Genomic DNA, 21,515 nt, shown 5'->3' on the forward strand with positions numbered 1-21,515 from the left:
GTGGGGGATCTGGACCATTTCAAAATGACTTTTAGGATGTTATTCTTTTGATGCTATAAAATTATAATGTGTGAGGTACGGTGAAGAAACATTTATTTTTCAGTGTTAAACTGTTAACAGTTTTTAAAATAGGTTGGGAAAATGACTGTTTTACAACCATAAAGTTTTGTTTCCGCTGAATCTGAGAGCTATTTCATCACAGTTAGGACTAAATAAGGGATGATATTTTTGGAAATAATTTGAAAACAGCAAATAGAATAAAAGTTTTTCCGCACAGTTGACAATGACTGAGTTTTGTTCAGCTGTCCCAGTCACTGAAACACGATGAGTACGGGCTGTAAAAAACATTTAAACTTTTATCCAATCAATCCAACACATCTCTATTACAGTGATTCATTATGAGGCCGGTCATACTGGTGACATTTTCTCTACCATGAAGTAAGATTCAGATCCATTTTGCTGGTATTTATGCCAGTAGTGTGACATGGCAGCTGAGGCAATGTTGTTTGACAAACCCTCATCTGCTACTGCCATCTAATGGTCAACAGATGTCACTGCACAGATTTTTAAAATAATTCAAAAATAAATGGATGTGATGTTGCTCCGTCACAAGAGGGAGCCATGCATTAGGCTTGAAAAATGAAAGATAGCATGAAAGATAGCATCTCATACTATCATCATAATAATAGTATAGACAGATATACACAAAGCACATGCAAATAGTCATTGGCAAAAAACATGTCTTGCTTAATAGATTAACATTAGTTAAACAGTGTGTAGCTTTGTGAACTTCAGAAGAAAGTATATAAAACTATAAAGCACTTTTACTCATGTGGAAAGTTCTTAGCTAGACTGTAGTGAAATGAGGTGAAAAATGCAATACTTAAAACATTTACAGACCATTGTTGCAGTGAGTGGTTTTAAGTGTTTGTGGCTTAAGATCCTTTAAGCCAAAGTGATGCTTACTTCCAGGCACAGGTATGCGTTTGCACAGTAGTGAACACTTCATTCAAATAACTGTTTTAAAGTAGTTTCAGATGCCTAAAGGCTGAAAGCTATTGAATATCTCACAAGAAAAGGACATTTTTGGAGAAACTTACAGGCCAATTGAGAAAAATAGACATAATACATTTGGATAATAGAAACATGTTCTTCATAGTCTTACAAATCATCTTACATCCTGGGGTCCTGATTGGCGCCTCAGGTGACTGTTTATGATAGAGAACATGCAGAGAATATTTAATTATAGAGTTTAGATTTCCGTTATGATAATGGATGCCGCTGGCCAGGTATAACATTAAAATACAATGTTTTAGTCATCAATCATTCTTTCAACACTGTTGTTAGTTTGACAATTATGCAGATTTGAAAATGGGGCATTTGTAACAAGGTAAGGTGATTCTGCTTATCATTTTGACATCAATTAGCTTTAAGGTGTTTTGCTGAGATAATACGTGCCCTCGATGTCAGCCCATGTTTTTGCTTGTTCCCTGAAAAATATCTTTTACTGCAATGTGACTTTGCTTTGTGCTATATTTTTAGAGTGGCAATAAGTAAGTTACACTTTATTAATCCCCTTGGGAAAATTTGTCCTCTGCATTTGATCCATCCTGACTATTTAGGAACAGTGTGCAGCCACAGCGCAGCGCCAGGAGACCATCTCCAGTTCTGAGGCCAGCAACGTGGTCAAGGGCAATGGCACAATTATGAATAATTCCAGTAAACATATGCATAAATACGTTATCTCCATTTTAAATAACATTTTACTCTTCCTACAGCCAAATCTCAGGTTAAACCACACCAGCTCATTTTTATTTATTCCACTGTTTATACATCTGTGTATATTTTGTTGACATGTTGATGGGCCTCTTCCCATGTATTTCAGCTCTTCGTTGCATTTGTACTTAAACTGTTACTCTGAAGGTTGGCTGGTTTGTTCAGTTGTACTATAGTCTAACAGACTTAAGCTCTATATCCAACTTGGGAGTCTGAGCATATGGGACCCAGCGGGGAGTTTAGAGACTCAAAAAAAAAAAAAAAGATGAAGACCTCGACCCACAGAGGAAAATTTACCTCTCCTAGGGAAAAAAATGGAAAATATCAGTACATCCTGGACTGTACTTCCTGTGGTTACATCCAGTTAATTCAAGGACAGTGGGCCTCATGTGAGAGCATTTTCCTTTTCTTATCCCAAATCTCTTGCTTTTTTCTCTGAGGTTTGATCATACGAACTTTCCAAGTCTGATTCACCAAACTCTTAACTGCACTTAACTTATCATATATTACTGCCTGATTAGTGCCACCTGCTCATGAAGAGGTGCACGTTCATGATATTTCATCACTGACATAATCAACATAACCTGACGTAATATAAAGCGTTTATGGGCAACTTTCATTTACATAAATGTTACCAAAGAGTAAAAAAAAAGAATTTCACACCATGGAGCCTCAAGTCCTGCTGTCAAAAGAAATCAGCAAACAAATTTAGCAGTATCAGTAGTGATTGAGGTTAGAGGACCAGAAACAATTAGAAAATATTAATACAGCTGTCAACGACGTGTCCTGTGAGCAGTGCTGTACAGTGGCAGAAATAAAGAGAGAATAGAATGATTTAAAATATGGTTAGATGCTAAATCAAAGCGGCCCATGACTAATATGAGAGGTGGTCATGTGAGAGTCATGGTGATATCAGACGAGATAATATTATAGCCTACAGTAGGTGATGTTACTCTGTCCAGTGGAACAGAGGATGATACTAGACAGAGACCTGCATAAAGACCCTAAGACAGCTGTCGGAGTGAGAGAACAAACTGAACTGAACTAAATTGCAAAGTCAAAATATGCCAAAAAAACCTCTCAGTAAATTGGCAAGCCTTGATGATGATGATCTGGTGAACAGAATATTTAATATTTAACGTTTGTCTTAGTTATATATTTTATTTTAGTTAATTTAGGTATCATATTTAAATTCCTAATTCATTCAGATTAAGGCATTATGATTTCAGGCCAAATGTTTGTTTTTTGCCCCGTGGAGAAAGGCAGACTGTCTGTACATGACTCCGACGACACTCGTAAATTTTGTTCGGAGTATGAGAAAATTGGTGAATGTGACTCTTAAATGACGTGCCACATAAGAGTGAATCTTTTCGTACGAGGGTTTTTTTGCATGAGGTCCGTTGAGTCCACCTTGCTCACTGATGTTGGGACATCACATGGCCCTGATGAATGTCTGCACTGTACCAGGCAGCATCATCTTGCACACCATGGCTTTGGTTAAAAGGATATAAATGCTCAGAGGTGGTGTGTCACTAATGCTTTTATATCACATTACTGGATTCCTTGTTAACTGCTCCACGCCTTGTAGACTTGTCGAGAACCACTGTGTGACTTTATTCTGAGCTGAATTTAGAAAATGAGAAATTGAAACAAGATTGTGATGTTGACATCAAGGAGCCACGACAGTGTAGGCTCTGCGGCTTAAGATGAAAAAACAAATCTAACCAGCATGCAAGAAAAGGAAGAAGCTCCATGCTGTCTGACTTTGAGATTAAATCTTCGTCTCACTTCATTCAAGGGGGTCAGTGGATTCGTTCCTGTGGCAACAGGAAGTAGAATAATTATTGCTTTTTTTCCCCATCATATTCACATGACGGAAGGAGCATTACATTGATCATGCAAGATGGATGATTACGGAACAGAAATTTGTACTGTAGTTCTTAGACAGACACAGTAGCTGCTGCAGTAAAAATGTCTGAAGATCTGAGCAAAGCTGCCTGTGACAAGATGACAATGACTCACTTCTGTAGCTTCTTTTCAAAACATATGATCATGCTGCTGGTACAAAACCTGTTGTCAAAACACATTCCTCCAGATGTGCATACACAATGGTGCAGCTACTGTGGACTGAGTTTCATATGCATGTAAACAGATACACTTAGGAAGACATTGCACTGACTTACCTTAATTTCCTGGAGATTTCCTGTAGCCTTAATTATAACTGCTACCTGCCAAACCCCCTTACCTTAATACAACTACGCAATTATGCATTTTAATTTATATGAGAGACAATAAAGTTGTTTTAAAGTCTTTTCTTTACAGCCTAAAGCTTAATTTTACATCAGTATTTCACCACAAGGGAAGTTATTAGTGGTTGATTTGTGGTCAAACTAGCATACTTTTACCCTGACATCACTGTGTAGTCATGACTGAGCTTTGCAGGAGATTTTGGGCCTTTTATGCATGTGTTTACTGTGTGTGTGTGTGCGCGAGGATTTGAATAAGCAGCATCATTACCTCTCTTAACACAAAAACTTCTCCTGTACCCTTTCTGTGTGCAAACCAGCCCTCTGCTCTATCATAATGACTTCCTGTTCAGTGACGTCGACACACTGACCCCTGAGCTGGAGGTTACTCCTCCAGAGGTTAATCTTGGGTCAGGTAAGAGTGTCTGTGTAATGTATACATGCAGCAGAGCAGACACTTCAGTCCTCTGGCTTGGCTGAGAAATGTGAGCAAAGGACTAATGTCTCACACATTCCATTTCTAACAGGCCCACCTACAAAGAGTGAGCTGCAAACAGATGGTTATTCTCAACTCGAGCTTAGGATGGACTCTCAAGGGCTTGGATTTTTAATGATGTGTTCAGCCCATGCAGTCTATGCGTCTGTGCACGTCCATATACTGTATGTGCATCTCCTGGCATGGACGTGTACATAATAAAACCAAAACTGCATGAAAGACTCCTAACTTCTGTGACTCTGTATTGTTAATTAAAGGTTAAAATGTAACCCTAAAAACACAGGCGCAAAGTCTATATTTTCGCTCCCCTTACCTTCTTCTCATCTATTTTACTTTTCGATTTTACTGGTGATAGGAGGGAAGCACACAGAGCCAGAGTTTTGTGCTCAGTCTCCTCCTGGGAAGAATATTATTCTAGCGCTGTGCTAAGGGTCACGAGCTAGCAGGGCAGGTCAAGCATCTAATGTATCCCCATCATTTCTCCCCATCCGTCTATAGTGCTTCCATCAGTTTCATCTCCACCCTACCAGATTTTGACAAAATAAACACAGAATGCTTCATAAGCTACTTAAAAAATGTTTAACATGTATTACAATAAATTTGTCTCACATGTTGTCTTGATGTGAACAATATCTGAAGCCTTTACCATAAACATACTGTGATTTATCCTATCCCAGTTTATGCTACATTACTTAAAGAAATACCACCACTTACCCTGCTCGCTTTTCCATCATGAAAAGAATTGGTGAACTATTCATACCGTATATGACGTGTGTGTTGTTTTGATTTTAAAACCTAGTACTGCACATATTTGGTTTCCTCCCCTAAAGTTGTGAGTTTAAAGTTATCTCCAGTGATACTTTGTGCATCTTCTGCTCAGCCTTATTTTTTAATATACTACAACCCTATTTATGTTGGCTCGGCATAAATGTTTAACATTGTTGTGTTTTCTGCCCATCATATCATATAGAAAGTTATGAAATTCATTTCCACAGTATGAACGTTGCTTGACAATCCAATATAAACATTGTTTTTACTGTGTCACAGTCCAATTTAATGGTGTATTCACGGTTGAATTTGTTGTTTTATTTCAAAATTAAGTTAGTATATCATTTATGTTTTTAATGAAGCTGAACTGAGCTGTAAGCTGTTACATGTGTGATTGGAAATGTCTCATAGCTTGTGTTTGTTCATGCATCTGGAAACCGAGAAGCCTTGTGCCAAAAATGACTTTATCTTAAGTAACAGAGGAATACAGTTATTGGTAAGAAATGTTTTGATTAAGCAAGAAGTGTTGCTCAGCTTGAACTAGGGTAATCCTTTTATGATGCTTGCCAGACACTGACTTACCCTGATTTTATAGTTTCAATGTCATTTTACATATCTGTTATTGTCCTCTAAAAGCAAAACCTAAATGTGAAATGGCTTCTTTGTACTACTTAAAAAATATAGTACATTATAAAAGAAATTGAAAAGTAGTTCAAATGATACTTTTCTTGTTAACCGGAATCAATGAAACACAGAGAGTTGATGAACAGGCTGTAACCTGGCAAATGTTGGACAAGGTTTATCCAAACATGTACTCATATCCATAACTGGCCATGGCTCCAGTCCTGCTGCTGGCCTCTCCAGAGAGCCAGGTGTCTGTTCCCATCTGTGTCAAACCTCAGCTTCTCCTCGGTGAGCTCTCTCTGCAGCTCAGTTGACTAAACAAGGACATGCAGTCAGCCAGCACCTCCTAAAATCTACAAGCTACAAAAACCATACATACAGACACAGATTCAGAAATGTTGGTCTCATTTGAAATGTTTATGCATTTCCATTTAATAACAAATTCTCATCAAAGTGGATTAAGTAATTATGTGAAGTATCATCATTTATGTACCTGCATTACAGTAGATGAAGCATGAGCACTCAAACTGAACTGACAGCACTTTAATGAATGAATTTAAATGTATTTATCCTGTGCTCATCGTACCATTGTTTGTTTGTTTTTTTGCTTCTAAAGAACTCACTTCTGTCAAACTAAAATAATAACTTATTTTAATAATAACATTTTCTCTGTCTGAATAGCTCCAACAACAGTGACGGGTTTCCAATTATGCAAATGATCTGTTCCAGTCTAAATAATATGAAACCAAACCAAAAAAAGGGAGCACTCAGACGTGTACAGTAAAATAGAGTCAATGGCAAATTGCTGCTCTGTTACCCTAATGAGCGTGAAAGCACAGAGCAGGTTCATTGCCACTGATGTGCATCCTTTCAGTGTTTTGTTACAGTCCAGGCTTTGGAACAGAGACTCTTTCACATCTAAACATGAATGGGACTTATCAAGGGGATATGATACTGTTGTCAAGTAAATAAATGCTGTTCTGTTGAACAGAGGCAGCTGCATCGCCCTCATGTACACCATGTCTACCATTTGAACAGATACATACACGGGTGGGAGTATATTGGCTAAAAGATCTGATGATTTGTTTTGTTACTGTCATTGACATACTTACTGCGGTCCTCCACATGTTGTATCCCACCCTGTCTCCCTCCCTCTGGTAGTGGGTCAAATTCTACATGCATTCTCAATGAGGGTTTGGCTGGTACTTGTGTGCCAACTGTATTTGGATGGTCCCAGGCAGAGATTCTGCTGTAACCAGTTACTGGATTGATCAAGTCGTATTAACGCTCTGACCTCTCTTGCACACACACACACTCATACTGACCATGCTTCTCTGGTGTTGCTTCCTTTCCAGTGACTGTGGAGGCTCCGGAAAACGTAAATCAGGTAAGGATATGAAATCTTTTGACCTGGGTCAGTAGAATCTGTGATAGTTATTTTATACTCCATCCATTTGTATTGTGTCTTTATTGTATTTACTGCTTACCTAAATGATATTGTGATTTTGAGGTCTCTTTTATGTACAAGTTGTTAATTTCATCACTGGTTTTAAAATATTTACACAAAACTGCTTGAACTTTAAAGGGCAAATCCACAGATTTTACACATTAAAGTCTGTTTACTGTTCTTGGGGAGTACTACTGCATAATTGAAAAAGTTGTTTAAAAGTCATTTTTGGCTCCAGAGGGAGCTGTGGGAAGTCTGTTAAATTGCCCCAAGTGATGTCACGGCAACTATTTTGCCATAATCAATTAATGGTTACAGTAATTTCTCAAGCAAAAAATGCCAAATATTCTCTGGTTTCAGCTTCTTAAATGAGAGGATTTGCTGCTTTTCTTTGTCACATATGACAGTAAATTGAATATCTTTTGGTTTTGGACATAAACTATTTGAAGACATCACCATGGCCTCTGAGAAATTGTGAAAGATTTTTTCACAGTTTAAAAAAAAAAAGTTTTCTAGACTACACAATTTATTGATACATCAAGATCCTTTTTAAAACTGTCCATGAGTATGACAATGTCAATAGGAGTGCAATGCTAAATCAGTGGAGTACTCTTAAGAGCACATGTTCTTCAAACACACATCTTGACCTAACACTTCTGTATTACGTTGAAGTAGTTAAGAAAACAGCGTTAGGTTTTTGCCTCTATTCTCTGCATTTGCGCTGCCAGGATTGGTTGTTGGATTTATGTTTGTGTGTGTATGTGAGAGTGTGCAACAAAGACAGAAAAACTGAGTGACTCAGCTGAGCATGGGGGATACAGGCGTAGGAGGCAGCTGGAAAAGTATGAGAGGGGTTTAGTGAACAGCTGTGCAAGTGTTGTGTATTTGCGTGTGCGTGCACTTGCATGCATGCAGTCTCAGAATACCCACATGCATTACTAAATTACACGTTAGTCCTGCAATCAGATGCAAAGTCTGCCACAGTTATGTATGACATAGCTGGGCAATGAAAGTCTTGTAAAGTAAAGTAAATGACCTATAAGTTAATTTTCTGTGGGCGATCAACTCCAAGGAAAAGCTGTGCCGGAGTTGCCACCAAACGAAATAAGACCCCAACCTAATTTCATTATGTGTTCCATGGTATTGAGGCTTTACGTAACAGGGAATTCCAGCTACATAGCGAAATGGAAAATTGTCTTATTTCAGCTGTGTGTGTGTGTGTGTGTGTGTGTGTGTGTGTGTGTGTGTGTGTGTGTGAAGTAGCCTACATTCAGTCTGTGCAAGATATTAGATTGGTTTCCATTTATATTCATATTGGCTGCCTGGAAAGTTCATCATATATAGTGCCTGTCGTTTGCATGCACAGTTTCAGCTGTTTTATTCTGAATGGTTCGTTTGATATTAAATATGTTATCACCTATGTAGTTTCTAAGATGTGTATATATATATTTATGCTTACAATAAATCATTCCATGCGATCGAGTCTACCAATGAAAATAATAACACACTTTGTCTTGTGCTTATGATAATTTACTATTCACATTCAACATAGAGCACATACTGTACAAGCCCTCCATACTTGACCTCTAAACCTTCACCATAGTCCCCATGCTGGACATTAGTGGTAAACTCAGCTGAAAGATTAATCTTTCTCTTTTTAAAGCTGGACAGCAGATAAAGTGTAGCAAGTCTGTGGTGAATTTGTGCTGTTGCTGCAGCTAATTACATGGTGCAGGTCTCCCATAAGAGTTTACTGAGCCCCTGCCCTAAACAGGAGAATGCAGCCCTTCACCACAAAACTGCCGGCGGTTAGAGGTTCGACTAGGAACTCGGTTTACCTGGCAAGCAGAAAAAATCAGAGGAACATCTTCGGTTTACACACTCACAGACGATCGCTCGCTGTCAGTCTCATTATCATCTTTGTCTTCATGACGATATATTTAATTATTTTCGTCACCACCATGATTGTTTTTGTTCTTTGTTCATTGTCTTTAGCGTGCTTCATTGGTGATTTCTCTCTTTTTTTGTAGGACTGATACTAGGTGATGGAGCGCAGTGAAAAAAAGTGATTTAAAAGGGAATTGTGTTATATACTTAGGGATTTCATCTCTCATATGTTTTCAGTAAGATTCTGGCCCATATCTCATTTATTGTTCTCCAACTGTGACTTCCACTTACAGAGCCCCACAGTATAAGGCTGAAGCAGTCTACACCATTGACTCAGCATCATAGCCGGGCCACTATCTACATAAGGTTAAAAGAAAGACATATAATGGAGTTGTCAGGATTGCCTGCTGATACCGGCCTTGTCAGCATAAATCACTGTCAGATTACTGGGACTGATGAAACCACATGCTGTCAAAACCAAACCCTGAAGGAAACATCTTTTGACAAGATAACTATGGTGATGAAATACATAATACTTGCTCTATACATGGGTAAGAAAGACAAGGGGACTTTCATAGGCAAAATAAAACAATCTGAGTATTCAATCTAACTCAGATTTTAGGATCAACTTGTTGCTTACTTCTTAGGATGTTGAGGTTCAGGAGATTCAGATCATCACCAAAGCATTAGTGATAATCTGTATTCAAAAAGAAAGTGAGATGAGCAGAGGACAGTTAGAAATCGAGTAGGAGAGGAAAAGAAACTGAGCGCTCAGGGGTGTAGTGCATGTGAAAAGCAGCTGGAGAGGAGAGGAGGTTTACGTGGCAAGTGGAAACCATTTCAGTGTTGTGCATGGACTGAGGGAGTGTGTTTATGTGTGCAGACTTGCTGTCTTTATTTGAGCTGCAGTTCTCTTGGGGCCTATAGGGTGTGTATGTGTGCATGAGGTTGTGTCTATGTGGGTGTTTACATGCCATATGTGGGTATGCATCTGTGTGTGCATGCTTGTTGAGAGGAAAAGGGTTAATCTGTTCATGAGTTAGATGGTGGGTGGGTCAAGAGGTCTGTGTGTTTGTTTGTATTTGCAGATGGATAAAATTTTAAACTGGCATAGGAAATCATTAAGACCCCCCCCCCCATAGACTCATGCACAACGAGTCTCACAGTAGCAGACATTCATTTTGTGGGTTAAACCAGGTTTAAATCAAATGTTGCATTTAGCTTCTTTTTTTTTGAAGTCACAGAAATTGCTGTTAATTTCATGGATACAGCTTTAACATCAGTATAGAAATGTTTGTTTTTCTCCCAAGTTAACATAATTTAACTCAGGCAGGGTCGACACTCCACCCCCTCCAGCATGGAGCAGATCCAATACAGGCCGTTCTGTTTCTGATAAGTGACCTTTTGTCACAGTGGATTCCCACCCTGCAGGCAGCACTTAAGCCTTTTGCTCAAAACATCATGTTTAAGCCAGAAAATGTTCTGTAATGAATGAGATCAGAAATGTATATTTATTTATTTATTTGTAATTTTGGATAGGGTGTCAGTCATAGGGATAAGTTACGTTGGTCTTTGATGCACTTGCTTTTCCTTCACATACTAGTTATCAAGTATTAAAGGTGTCAGAGTTTCTACTGGAAAATCTGATAAAGTGGAGGTTTGAAGTCCTGCTTACTTAATTAACAGTTAGCCTCTTATTACAGACTTTTTAGAAACTTCTGTACCAGCAACATCCAGTGCAATGGTAACTACTAAAGGTTCCCTGTGGAGTTTCTTACCTCTAGTAGCGCTACAGAGTGAGGTTTTTACAAGTGGGTCCACGTTTTGTTATTATCATGCACACAGGTTACATGATACACAGTCCTGCGGTGGTTTCATGTATTTCACTGATCGACAATTGGTGGAGGTAACCTTTCAAGTAATGTAGCCACAAAGTCAAGAAAGAAGAAGACTGCTCACAAGCAAACATGGATGTAAACAAAGAAGGTTTCAAATCCTTCCAAACCTCGGCTATATTTGAAAAAGAATCTATCTGATACTTTTTCTTATCTTTTATGACATTTACACTTATCTAGACCTAAAATACTGAGAGAATCAGCAGATCAAGTGAAGATAATGAAGATATTCAGCAGTTTTTAACAGCCTTGTGAAGGCTGTCTTACTGTAAGATGATTTTGGGGGAAGTTTCTGTACTATTTGTTTGTGGTCTGCCCCTTCTCCCTCAGGGCCACATACTGATTCAATGACATGAATACATCTGCACTACATTGAACAGCAGTGCTGTGTCCTTTTCTAATCCAACTGCACATCTGCTGCTGATGAGCCAAACAAAGGCATTGTACTTTGCCAAATTTCTCAACCCAGACCCTAACTCTCAACCCAGATCTGCTCTCATAAAGTTACCCCAGGGTTCTAAATATGGCACTAAGACATAAAGGCCGGTGCCAGCTATGCTATCAACCAAAATGCTTGATCCTGAAAAATCTCTCACGAAGAAAAATTCCTTGGTATAAATGGGTAGACTAAACTCCCTGGTTTCCTCCTCTTGGTGATGAATTATTGCAAAGTTCCTAACTGTCTTCATCTTTGGATGGAGCTGATGATGGGTGAGTTGGGGTGGAGGTGGGGGTTGGATGGAGTTGGGACGTCTGGGAGTGCAAGGGTGGGAGCAGGAAGCACATGTATAAATCTGAGTGAGGAGAGATATAAACAGAGAGTGGCTAATAAGGCTATCTGATGGAAGCCAAGAATAAAATACTTTTCTTTTCAAAGCTCATAAATACTTTAGATCTACGTTGTGCGTACACATACTGTATAATACACATATAAACATGCATGCAAGCACACACACTCTAACAGTTCCCAACCTTTTTTCTCAGATGTACCCCCACAGCCCTATCAGATGAGCTTAAGTACCGCTTCAACCACAACACACATCATGTTCCAGATGTGTTCATTTTAATTTGATAAACTCAACATCATTTAATTATTAATGATATTAAATTGAATATTTTTTACAGTGTTTTGACAGTTCAACTGTATGATACAAAATAAAAGTCAAGTTTGTATTTGTACAGCTACCACTTGGAGTGGCAGACACCATTTATCAATTTATCCATTGCTTTTTAGCTCACTGCTCTATAACACCTGATTGAATTACTGTAACTTTACTGGGCTGATGCATTTCACTGAAACCTTGATTTGTACACAGTAATTTATATTGCTCATTTTATATCCTCTTTACACATAGTTAATTTGAAATTAGACCTATCCTGTCCAAGGCTGTTTCACCTCATTTTTCTCACACATGTTCTCCTTGTTCTGGCTCTTTCCTTCCTGCTGTTGCAAAACATTTCATTTCCTGAAAGAGGCTGAAATATTAGCTTTTGTTTTTCAGGCCTATTGACTTTGCTGACAAAGTCTTTAGTCACTCACCTCAGGCCTCAGATTTACTGTTCACTCACAGCAGTAATTGTGTGTTTTAGAAACTTCAATTTACTTAATTTAACATAGATTGTGGTTTTATGAGATCATGAGTTTTATGTCCATCTGTCTTGAAATTATATTGTTGACAAGTTTCTTTTCTTTTTTTGAGACAAAAAGGATAGCATATTCATTTGAAATTGGGTTCCCGACAGATCATTATTTTATTTCAAGGCCAGATTCAGTAGTAAGTAAGCAAAGGCACAGAATAAATCCACAGGTTTGCTGTTTGTTGTGGTCTGCGTAGAGGGAAAATTACTGATCATGAAAAAGTATAGTAGCTAATTTAAATTGCACTCAGTTAATACTAATACCAATAAATCTGTAAATCCAGACAAGCCAAGACCATAGGTGATGACTTGGAACTTGATTTACACATGTTCAAATTCCCATACTGCATACAAAATTTGTGATATCTGAAAGATGCATTTTGAAATGTAGTGAAGTGGAAACATGCATACACATACAGTATATTTAGCCTAAATAAAAGTGAAATGGCTGACTTATAAAATCAATAAGTACTTAGAACAAATGTATTGTATTCTAAGTTTTCACTTTTATCACTAGTAAAAATTCCGTAATAGTTACAGCAGTTAGTCAGTCATCTTATGTCCTTGTTGAGCCTACATTATGAGTGATCAGTGTTAATTGATCTGTGAGTTAAAACAAATGACTCAACCACAATTTTTCAAGAATAGTGTCAAAAGAAATATCATTGTTTGCTGTAACTAAAGTAATTGCTATCATATTATACTTTGAAGAACAAGGAGGCAATATCCAGAGTTTAAATATGTTCTTTCCAGTGTTTCTGCACCCAACATTGTGGTTTGACAAAACATCTTGCACAAATAACGTGAAGCTTCATAAACCACAGCCCAACCACAGTAATCCAGTGTCAGACTCTTTGGCAGTTTTTGCATTTGAGATGCTTAATGGTGCTGAGTTCATCTTCATAAGTTATGAGCTCCTTGACATTTCAAATTTAGTTCCGGAATTGAATGCAAAATATTATCCCGATAGAGAAATGTTAATCTTCAGTCTGAGGGACTGTCGCCAGGTCAGCTCTTTTGGAGAAATGGCAGCTTAATCCAAGTTGTCTCAATCATTCCTTATCTAAGCCTCAAACCTTCCATCTATTGGACTGAATTGCTCTTATTTTCCATCCTCAAGATAAAATGGAGTTCCTCTTTCCAAAAACTGTTTTTACCACATTTTGATTTTTTAAATTTTTTTTTAATTTGAGCTTGCTTTGCTTTTCTCTTCTTGTGACATTATTTTCGTGGAAATACTTGTTGATTATCAGTCAAGAGCTCAAATTGTTCTTCTCACTAACTATAGTAACTGACGTCAGTTAGTAAACGCAGCATATGAAGCAATGTGAACATAAATAGAGATTGTGATTTCTACTGTGTTTGTAGATCTTTTACTGTTATTCAAACACACCATACAAATAAATTGTAGATCTGTTGTAGCAGGGTTATTAGGGTAAACAGATATAATCTTAAGCGTGCAGACGGTAGCTCCCTTCTGGTAGGAGCTTTGAACTCAGGGGTCAGCAGAAGCTCTTGTTACAGTGTGAACTCAATGTCAGCTGGGGTTGTGTCTGGATTCCAGCTGACGCTTGTTGGATCTGCTTTAGTTCGATAAGCTATGCTTGTTTTAAGGTTTTTTCATGATTAAGGCTTAAGCCGGGCTCAGTTAACGTAGCCTTACTCGTGCGTGTGCGTGTGTGTGTGTGTGTGTGTGTGTGTGGGGGGGTTAATGGATGTTTGTAAAAATGCTCTTTATACGTGTTCACAAATGAAATTATCTGTTTCTGTCTAAACAAGGCATTCCTGTTGTTAGTTGGAGTGAACCAAACTCGGGTTAAGTAATGGATGTGACCAAGTTATGAAAGCAGGCACAAACTGTGAAAGAACTAAGTCACTGCTGGTGTTTATATGGTTAACTTAGTGAAGTACAGAAAGGATGATTTCCATTGGCTGGGCTGCACGCTGTAGTCAGAGCTCTAGTGTTTCATGGAGACAGAGGGCCCTCCCCCTGAGCACAGCTCCAGCCCCTTCATCTGGTTCTATTTAAGGCCTCTAGTGCCGACTCTTATGATTGGCGTACACAACCCCCCTACTCTTTCTCCAGCTCCAGCCCCAACTGAGGAGAAGGAGGCTTTTTAGCAGATGGTTAATTTTCCAACGAAACCATTTCGTTCTCCCACTCTACTGTCCTGTCCTCAGCTGGCTTTATCTCACTATTCTATCACTACTACAGCTCCTTTTGCTTTCTCATTGTTGCTCCTCTTTCCACTGTGTTAATGAGCCTATCTGCATCTACTGACTTGGCCCCAGCTTTGTTGGACAATAAGGATGAGGCCCCTTCATTAACACAGAATGGATTTTCTGCACTTGACTGCTTGATCCTTCACTTTTTGGAGGGAGATTCTTTTTCTAGACTTTCAGCATCTCCATTGCCCTTGTTGTTGGGCTGGAGGGGGATGCAGCTATATGGCAAGATACTCAGGAAGATGCACTGAGCCCTGTGAATATTGTGATTGGCTGAGCTCTACAGACAAAGTGGCCTATGGCACGAGTGCCCAGCAGTCGTTCTCGTGGACCTATGGCTGGCAGCTGGCTGACAGCATGTTTTTTCCCATCAACTCCAGGTCTTGATGCTTCGGATCCCATGCTCCTGGAACAGTACGTGGTGGTGGCCAGTTATGAGAAACAAGAGCCTGCAGAAATCAGCCTTCAAGCGGGTGAGGTGGTCGACGTCATTGAAAAGAGCGAGAGTGGTGAGTCATCGAAACAAATCCACAACAAAGACATGTTGAGCAGGAATAGGCAGACTATTTCATGATTCAGCTCATAGTTCCTCAAACATTCTGCCCTTTTCCCTACCCCAACCCTTTGTCCACAGCTTGCTAGCTGTTACTTAGCCCCATCTGGAGGCTTGCTTTGGCCTGCAGTCATCCCTATTTTTTCCCATTGTTGGTTTAGGCTGGGGGCCAGAATGTTGCCTCTAGCAAGAGGAATGTCTTCCAGACTCGTATTAATTATTCCACCTCACTTTAATGGAAAGCCAGCAAGACAAGCCGGATTTACAAATGCCAGCTGCAGAGAGTCCTTAGTCAGCTGTTTAACCTCTGGAAAGAGCTAGATCCAAGATTGTGTTTTAGGGTATATGTGATTCATTTTGACAGTATTTACTGTTTAATGAGTCAGTAGCATGCTGACGTAAAGCCCAACTTCATGATATTCTAGGAATATGCTCTAATGCTTCCAGGAACTTGCATCTATTGTGCAAAAACAGCTTGATTTTATTTACGGCAAATGTACATGAATTAACTGAAATAAAATATATAATATCTATGTTTGAAATGCAGTAAAATGAAAACTGGTTGGATAGTTTTGTAGATTTTATGGACACCGGAAAAGCTACTTCTACTGTAGTTATGTTATTTGCTATTAATAGGTAAATATACTAAAACTGTCAACTATCACTGACACACAGGTCTAAATACCTGCCTGAATCACTTTTATTTTGAAGGGAATTTGCCATATGAAGCACAAGAGTGACCGAAGAGGTAAAGGCCCAGTAACAGGGTCTGACGTTCAGCTTTAATGGTGTGCTGAGACAGTTAAACAGTAATGAGACTCATGTGTTCTTCAGCAGGAAGAATGGGGAAAGAGAGGTGGTGGGGGAAACGGTGACCAGGAAGGCAGCTGGACTTGGGTTTCATGATGGGTATGAGTGAAACGCCATGCCACACTGGCCTTAAGGAAGAGGTTCCCTAGAGTAGGATTGCTTTGAAGTGTCACGTGTCCTGCCTTCGGGTTCATGTATTTGTTTTCACTCCCTGCTCCAGTAGGATTTCAACCCAATGGGGAGCCACAGTGAGGCAGATATTCCGACACCTTGAAGTCCTTTTATCGGGGGCCTTATATGACTGCTTTCCTCCATGAACTTGAACCACATGGTCCTGTGCTTTTAAGTAGAGGCCCCTTCACTTTTGCATTTCAGCTGACCACTGTGCAAAGTTATAGTGTTTGATCTGTGCGTTGATGATCCATGCAGAATGTGAAAATCATGCACGTCAATGGTCTCATTGCAGATTTATGATTTCCAGGCTTCCGTGTTATTACTGTAGCTTTGTTTCCATGTTATTTTTGCTTTGTTTTATCCTCTTCTCTGATACAGGCTATATTTTGTCGCTGCTTTCAGTTCAGCTCATTCATTAATTTCTGGTTTGGTTGGATTTGTCATGAGTTTCTAGAAAGCAAAACAGTAGACTCCAGGCTTCTTAAAGCACATCTTAAGGCTATTTGACAGTTTTATTATACACTGATGGACACTTACACAGAGATCTGAAGTAAATACACCCCCCCCAATCTTGCTATGGAGACTGTTTCCAGCAGCACAGCTAGCATTTAACTGAAATCTCAACACCTCCTGCAATGGAAGTCAGCTAAATCTGCTCCATTTGGCTGGGTGACATCACTCCATATCCCTTTGCCAATACTAACAAGACCAGGTGTGTGCTAAGAAGATTTCAGAGCTCATTTGATTTAGCATCCATTCCCCTTCAGGATAAGTACAAACCCTTTAATGGTTTCTGACAGATTGATCTGTGTATTACAGAGCTAAGTATGCCGAGTTTAAGGTACTAAAAGGTGTCTATTATATTTCTAATGATAAAAGGGTTGTATAGTATTGAGCCTCCAGCTACAGTCACATATTTTCCTTTTAAAGCCATGCACATTTAAACCAGCATGGGTTCCCCTGCAGAGTCTTTGGATGCCTGAGGACTGAGTGAAAAATGTTTTCTTTCATATTGCCATATAATTTAGTATCAGCATTGTTTGTCTGAGTGAGATTTTTTACACAAAGGTGTAAGAGTGTAACAGTGACAGATCTAGAAATGGAAAACTACAGCTCTGTGTTATTCTTAACATTCACACTAGTCCTTCAAACAGAAGTCCTGCTGTTAAAGCTACTGTACCATAGACTGTGGCTATGACTGCTGCCCAGTGCAGTTATCAACTTTTCCTTACCTTGGATTAGATAATATATGCCTTTGATAGGGCAGTGAATCTAGGTCAGACCTATAAGTGAGATCTGCTTTCTTCACTTTTCCAGCCTGCTGTCCCGAGCCAATGCAGCATTTTCCATTGCACTGGCTTGACGATACAGTTTGTGTCATGGCCCTTGTTTGAGTTGGTACAGTAGTTTATATTGATTTGTGGTTTGTTGGGTTTGAAGTAGATGCAGTATGCGGTAAATCAACAGGGTAGATCAATGATTGCTTTATTTTTCTGTAATAATACTCTTAAAACACAGGAGTTACTCTGTTACTGTTTGCTTAGTCCCATAAAAATAAATGCAAGGCTTAATCTGAAGGCGCAATATGAAAATGTTTATAGAAGTTACAGTAGTAGTAGTAGTAGTAGTTTTGTTGAAAATTGTGCTGTTATTAAAAATTGTTTTAGAATTATTAATTCTGTCCTCACTCCCTTTGCAGCTATTTTATTTATCTATTTTATGAGATTTTGTTGGGGGGGGGGTGCTGGCTCAGAAGGAGAGAGTAGTGCAGGGAGAAACTCGGGGGGAGAAAATGGAAAAAGACATTTCCTGCCAAAGTTAGAGGTTGGTTCATTATAATGGCTTAATGGATCCTCCAGGATGCCTCCTCAGTTTACACTATATTGGAGAGATGTTAACCAAAGCTAAGCTAGCAGCCTTGTTGGTCAGTTCAAATGCTCTGTATTCAGTGGTTTAAACTTGGCACTTTAATGGAGTAGTATGTACTGTAGGAAGGGAAAAAATAATTTGCAGTCACTTCTGGAAATATTGTACTTATTGCAGCTGGTTTGCCTATACCTCAAGGGCAGCGTTAGGCATGTTCTGCCCACTCCTGTGTAGAAAGTCTCTCTCTGTGGACCAGTCAGGGTTTAACTTGTCTCCATTCCAAGTCCAGATCAGCCGCAATGAATTAGAATTTGCCAAATGAACTCCAGGAATGCCTGTCAGTTTTGGAGAGGCCAGCTCATATCCGTCAGTCCCTCCGGCTCCCCCAAGACCCCATGGCACCACCCATGTACAGTATGTATTGTATCTCTACTTCTCCACCCAGTTTACTTAAGCAGGGTGGAGTAAGTGTAATTTCAGGAAGAGCCTTAAGTGTCACTTACTAAGACAGTAATCTTAGCTGTATATGCCCTTTTTGTCCTCATGCACAATATTCTGAGCCATAGAGAAGCTGAAAGGTAACAGGGGTATCCTGCAGGTGATGTTCAACTCCCTGGCTGAAAGCCCATAGAGACTGCTGGAGTCAAATCCTGGCAGATTAAGCAGGTCTGGCCCTCAGCATGGCATGATGGATGTGCAGGATGTCTTCTTTACCTTCACATGGAAAGAAATGTACCAATACAATAATGTCTCTGCTCTCCGTCTTCAAGCTAGAAGTGAGATTATCTCAGGGCTCAGCTCAGCGGGAGCTTGATGTTTAGAGAGGTAGATTCTTCCAGGAGCTGAATTTACTGCAAGAGCACAGACTTACTGTTACTGTTACTCTTTAAATGATTATTCCTGTAAAATTTAAAGATATCTATAAAATTATATAAGACAGTATTTGTGTAATGGCAACAGTTCCAGATCCAGATAACTGCTAGAGTTAGCCATTTAATTTTTTGGACAATCTGCTTATTTGTAGTTCTTTTAATTGTTTTTAGCCATGCTAACAGCATGATGCTAGGGATGGCAATATTGGTTTGTCTGTCGGTCGGTCGGTCCAGCCACTTTGGTCCAGACTGAAATATCTCAACAACTATTGGATAGATCGGCATGAAATTTGGTACAGATATCCATAATGCCCAGAGGATGTATCCTGATGACTTTGGTGATCCCAGGCTTTACCACTAGAGCCACCAGGAGGCTTTTAGTGAAATGTCTGAACAACTATTGGATAGATTGCCATGAAATTTGGTCAAGACATTCATGTTAACAATCAAATTAAATCAATTTGCTGATCCTTTAACTGTTCATCTAGCGCCACCATTAGTTCATAATTTTTTTTTAAATACTTTGGTTTATGACCAAATACTTGCAAAACACACATAACCTCAGTGAAGCCCTCAGTCTGCAGTATTTATTATTTCACCTGGGACATGTTCCTAGGTCCTCATGTTCATCCTACACAGATAACAACTTATTAGAATGACAGTTGACTTTCTTCTGTACCTAGATAATAGCATGAAAAGGCACAAAAAGCATAATGTATACTGGTTGTTTCAATTTTTCTGTCTCTGATATGCAGGAGTGATGAAAGGCTAGGCCAATGTTAAGCTTCTAGTGCTGCCAATGCTCAAACCTTCAGCTTCCCAATTTGGTATGTGCAGTTTCAGCAAGAACATGTTTCCTTGTATAAAAGAGGAAAAAAACCCTATAATTCATGTCAATGAACCACCAAAGACATGATACAGAAAACTTGCCAAGTGTTAAATGTCTTTTTTAAGCTGAAGTTGCAGCAGCAGATGGAAGACACATTATCCACTCATAGTAATCCCCATCCTCCACATTCTTTCAGCTGACCATAGGAAGTACTAATGACTGTCTCAAGAAATGAACCTTTTCCTGTATTTTTAGATATGGAAACTCAAATGGGAGTTTTGTAACTGGCATTTCAACATGGACTTCTACTGCTTTATTTTCTTGCATCTTACATAGGATACAGGCAGAAGACATGAAGAACAGGAGCAATAACAATATTTAAGAGCACAAGTAGTAGTAATAATAGTGTACAGAAATCAGTCTGTGAAATCAAAACGGTGCCTCTCTCTCACACACTCAAGAATTGGCCATTGAGTTTAACCAGCATTTTAAGGGGTGGGCTTTCAGTCACTCAAGGACTGCTGTGTCTCCAAATCAGTGGAGCCTAGAGAGCACACAAGCTGTGGGCTATAGCTTCGTTCAGACCATGAGGGGATCCTTTCAGAGGCTGGGAGGGAGAGAAGGTTGTTCCTTAGGTCAACATCAGCTCTTGAAAGTCGTGTTGTTGCCGTTTTAACCCCCCCCCCCGTACCAGAGCCACCCAGGTAATTAAAACCTAGTGTTTTATGAAAACTGTAAGTGTGTGTCTTGGGCTCGATACTTTTCCCCTTGTGCTTTTGATACTGAATCCACTGTTAATGAATACAGAAGCTGGAAATAAATGGGGTTTTCTCCTGCTCTACTCAACAGTGGTGTCAGATATCTGCCAAACTGCTGAGCCACTGCATTCCTCATCATTTCAGGTTGTGAAAAAAAGCCTCCTTGTGCTGCTGAATCTGTGGTTCTCATTCATGCTAGATGTGTAGAAATCTTTTGAGTATCACAGATCCACTCCAAAGCACAAAACAATGTTGATTTCGAATTTCAGTTCAGTTTAAGGTCTATTTGTCAAGGACAAGGAGCATTGCAATGTCACACTGTGTGACGTATGCCATTGCTTAGATATCAGATTTGATTGAATGTATACTTAGATTGCAGTTTTGTTTTATGGGTTATCCAGTCATCTCAGGAAAAAACCCAAATGGCATAAATCTAGTTTCTTGTTGCAGCTGAGAATCTGTTGTTGATTACAGTTAAAAATGAAGCATGGGTCTTAAAGCTGATAGAGTTTCCAGATGGCAGATACTGTATGAAAGACAAATACAGCTCAGAAATGCTGCTCACTCTCACTACATGTCTGTCCACTGTATCTGCACTTGCAGGGGTAGAATACAGGTTAAGTGAGACTATGAGGACAGCTCCTTAAAAG

The 21,515-nt window shown here is 39.2% G+C and overlaps 1 protein-coding gene across 4 annotated transcripts in view; it reads left to right on the forward strand.

The window, feature by feature from the left end:
• Positions 1-21,515, forward strand: part of LOC122884899 (SH3 and PX domain-containing protein 2A-like) — a 54,401-nt gene that overhangs the window by 17,497 nt on the left and 15,389 nt on the right. For 3 of the 4 annotated variants that reach the window (XM_044215386.1, XM_044215387.1, XM_044215388.1), the window contains 2 exons: positions 7,266-7,297; positions 15,384-15,512. In XM_044215386.1, the coding sequence (XP_044071321.1) occupies positions 7,266-7,297; positions 15,384-15,512 (161 nt within the window). The remainder of the gene's footprint in view (positions 1-7,265; positions 7,298-15,383; positions 15,513-21,515) is intronic. The other variant, XM_044215389.1, reaches the window with a different exon arrangement.

This window comes from Siniperca chuatsi, linkage group LG11 (genome assembly GCF_020085105.1).
Source record: "Siniperca chuatsi isolate FFG_IHB_CAS linkage group LG11, ASM2008510v1, whole genome shotgun sequence".
In the NCBI taxonomy this organism is placed as follows: domain Eukaryota; kingdom Metazoa; phylum Chordata; class Actinopteri; order Centrarchiformes; family Sinipercidae; genus Siniperca; species Siniperca chuatsi.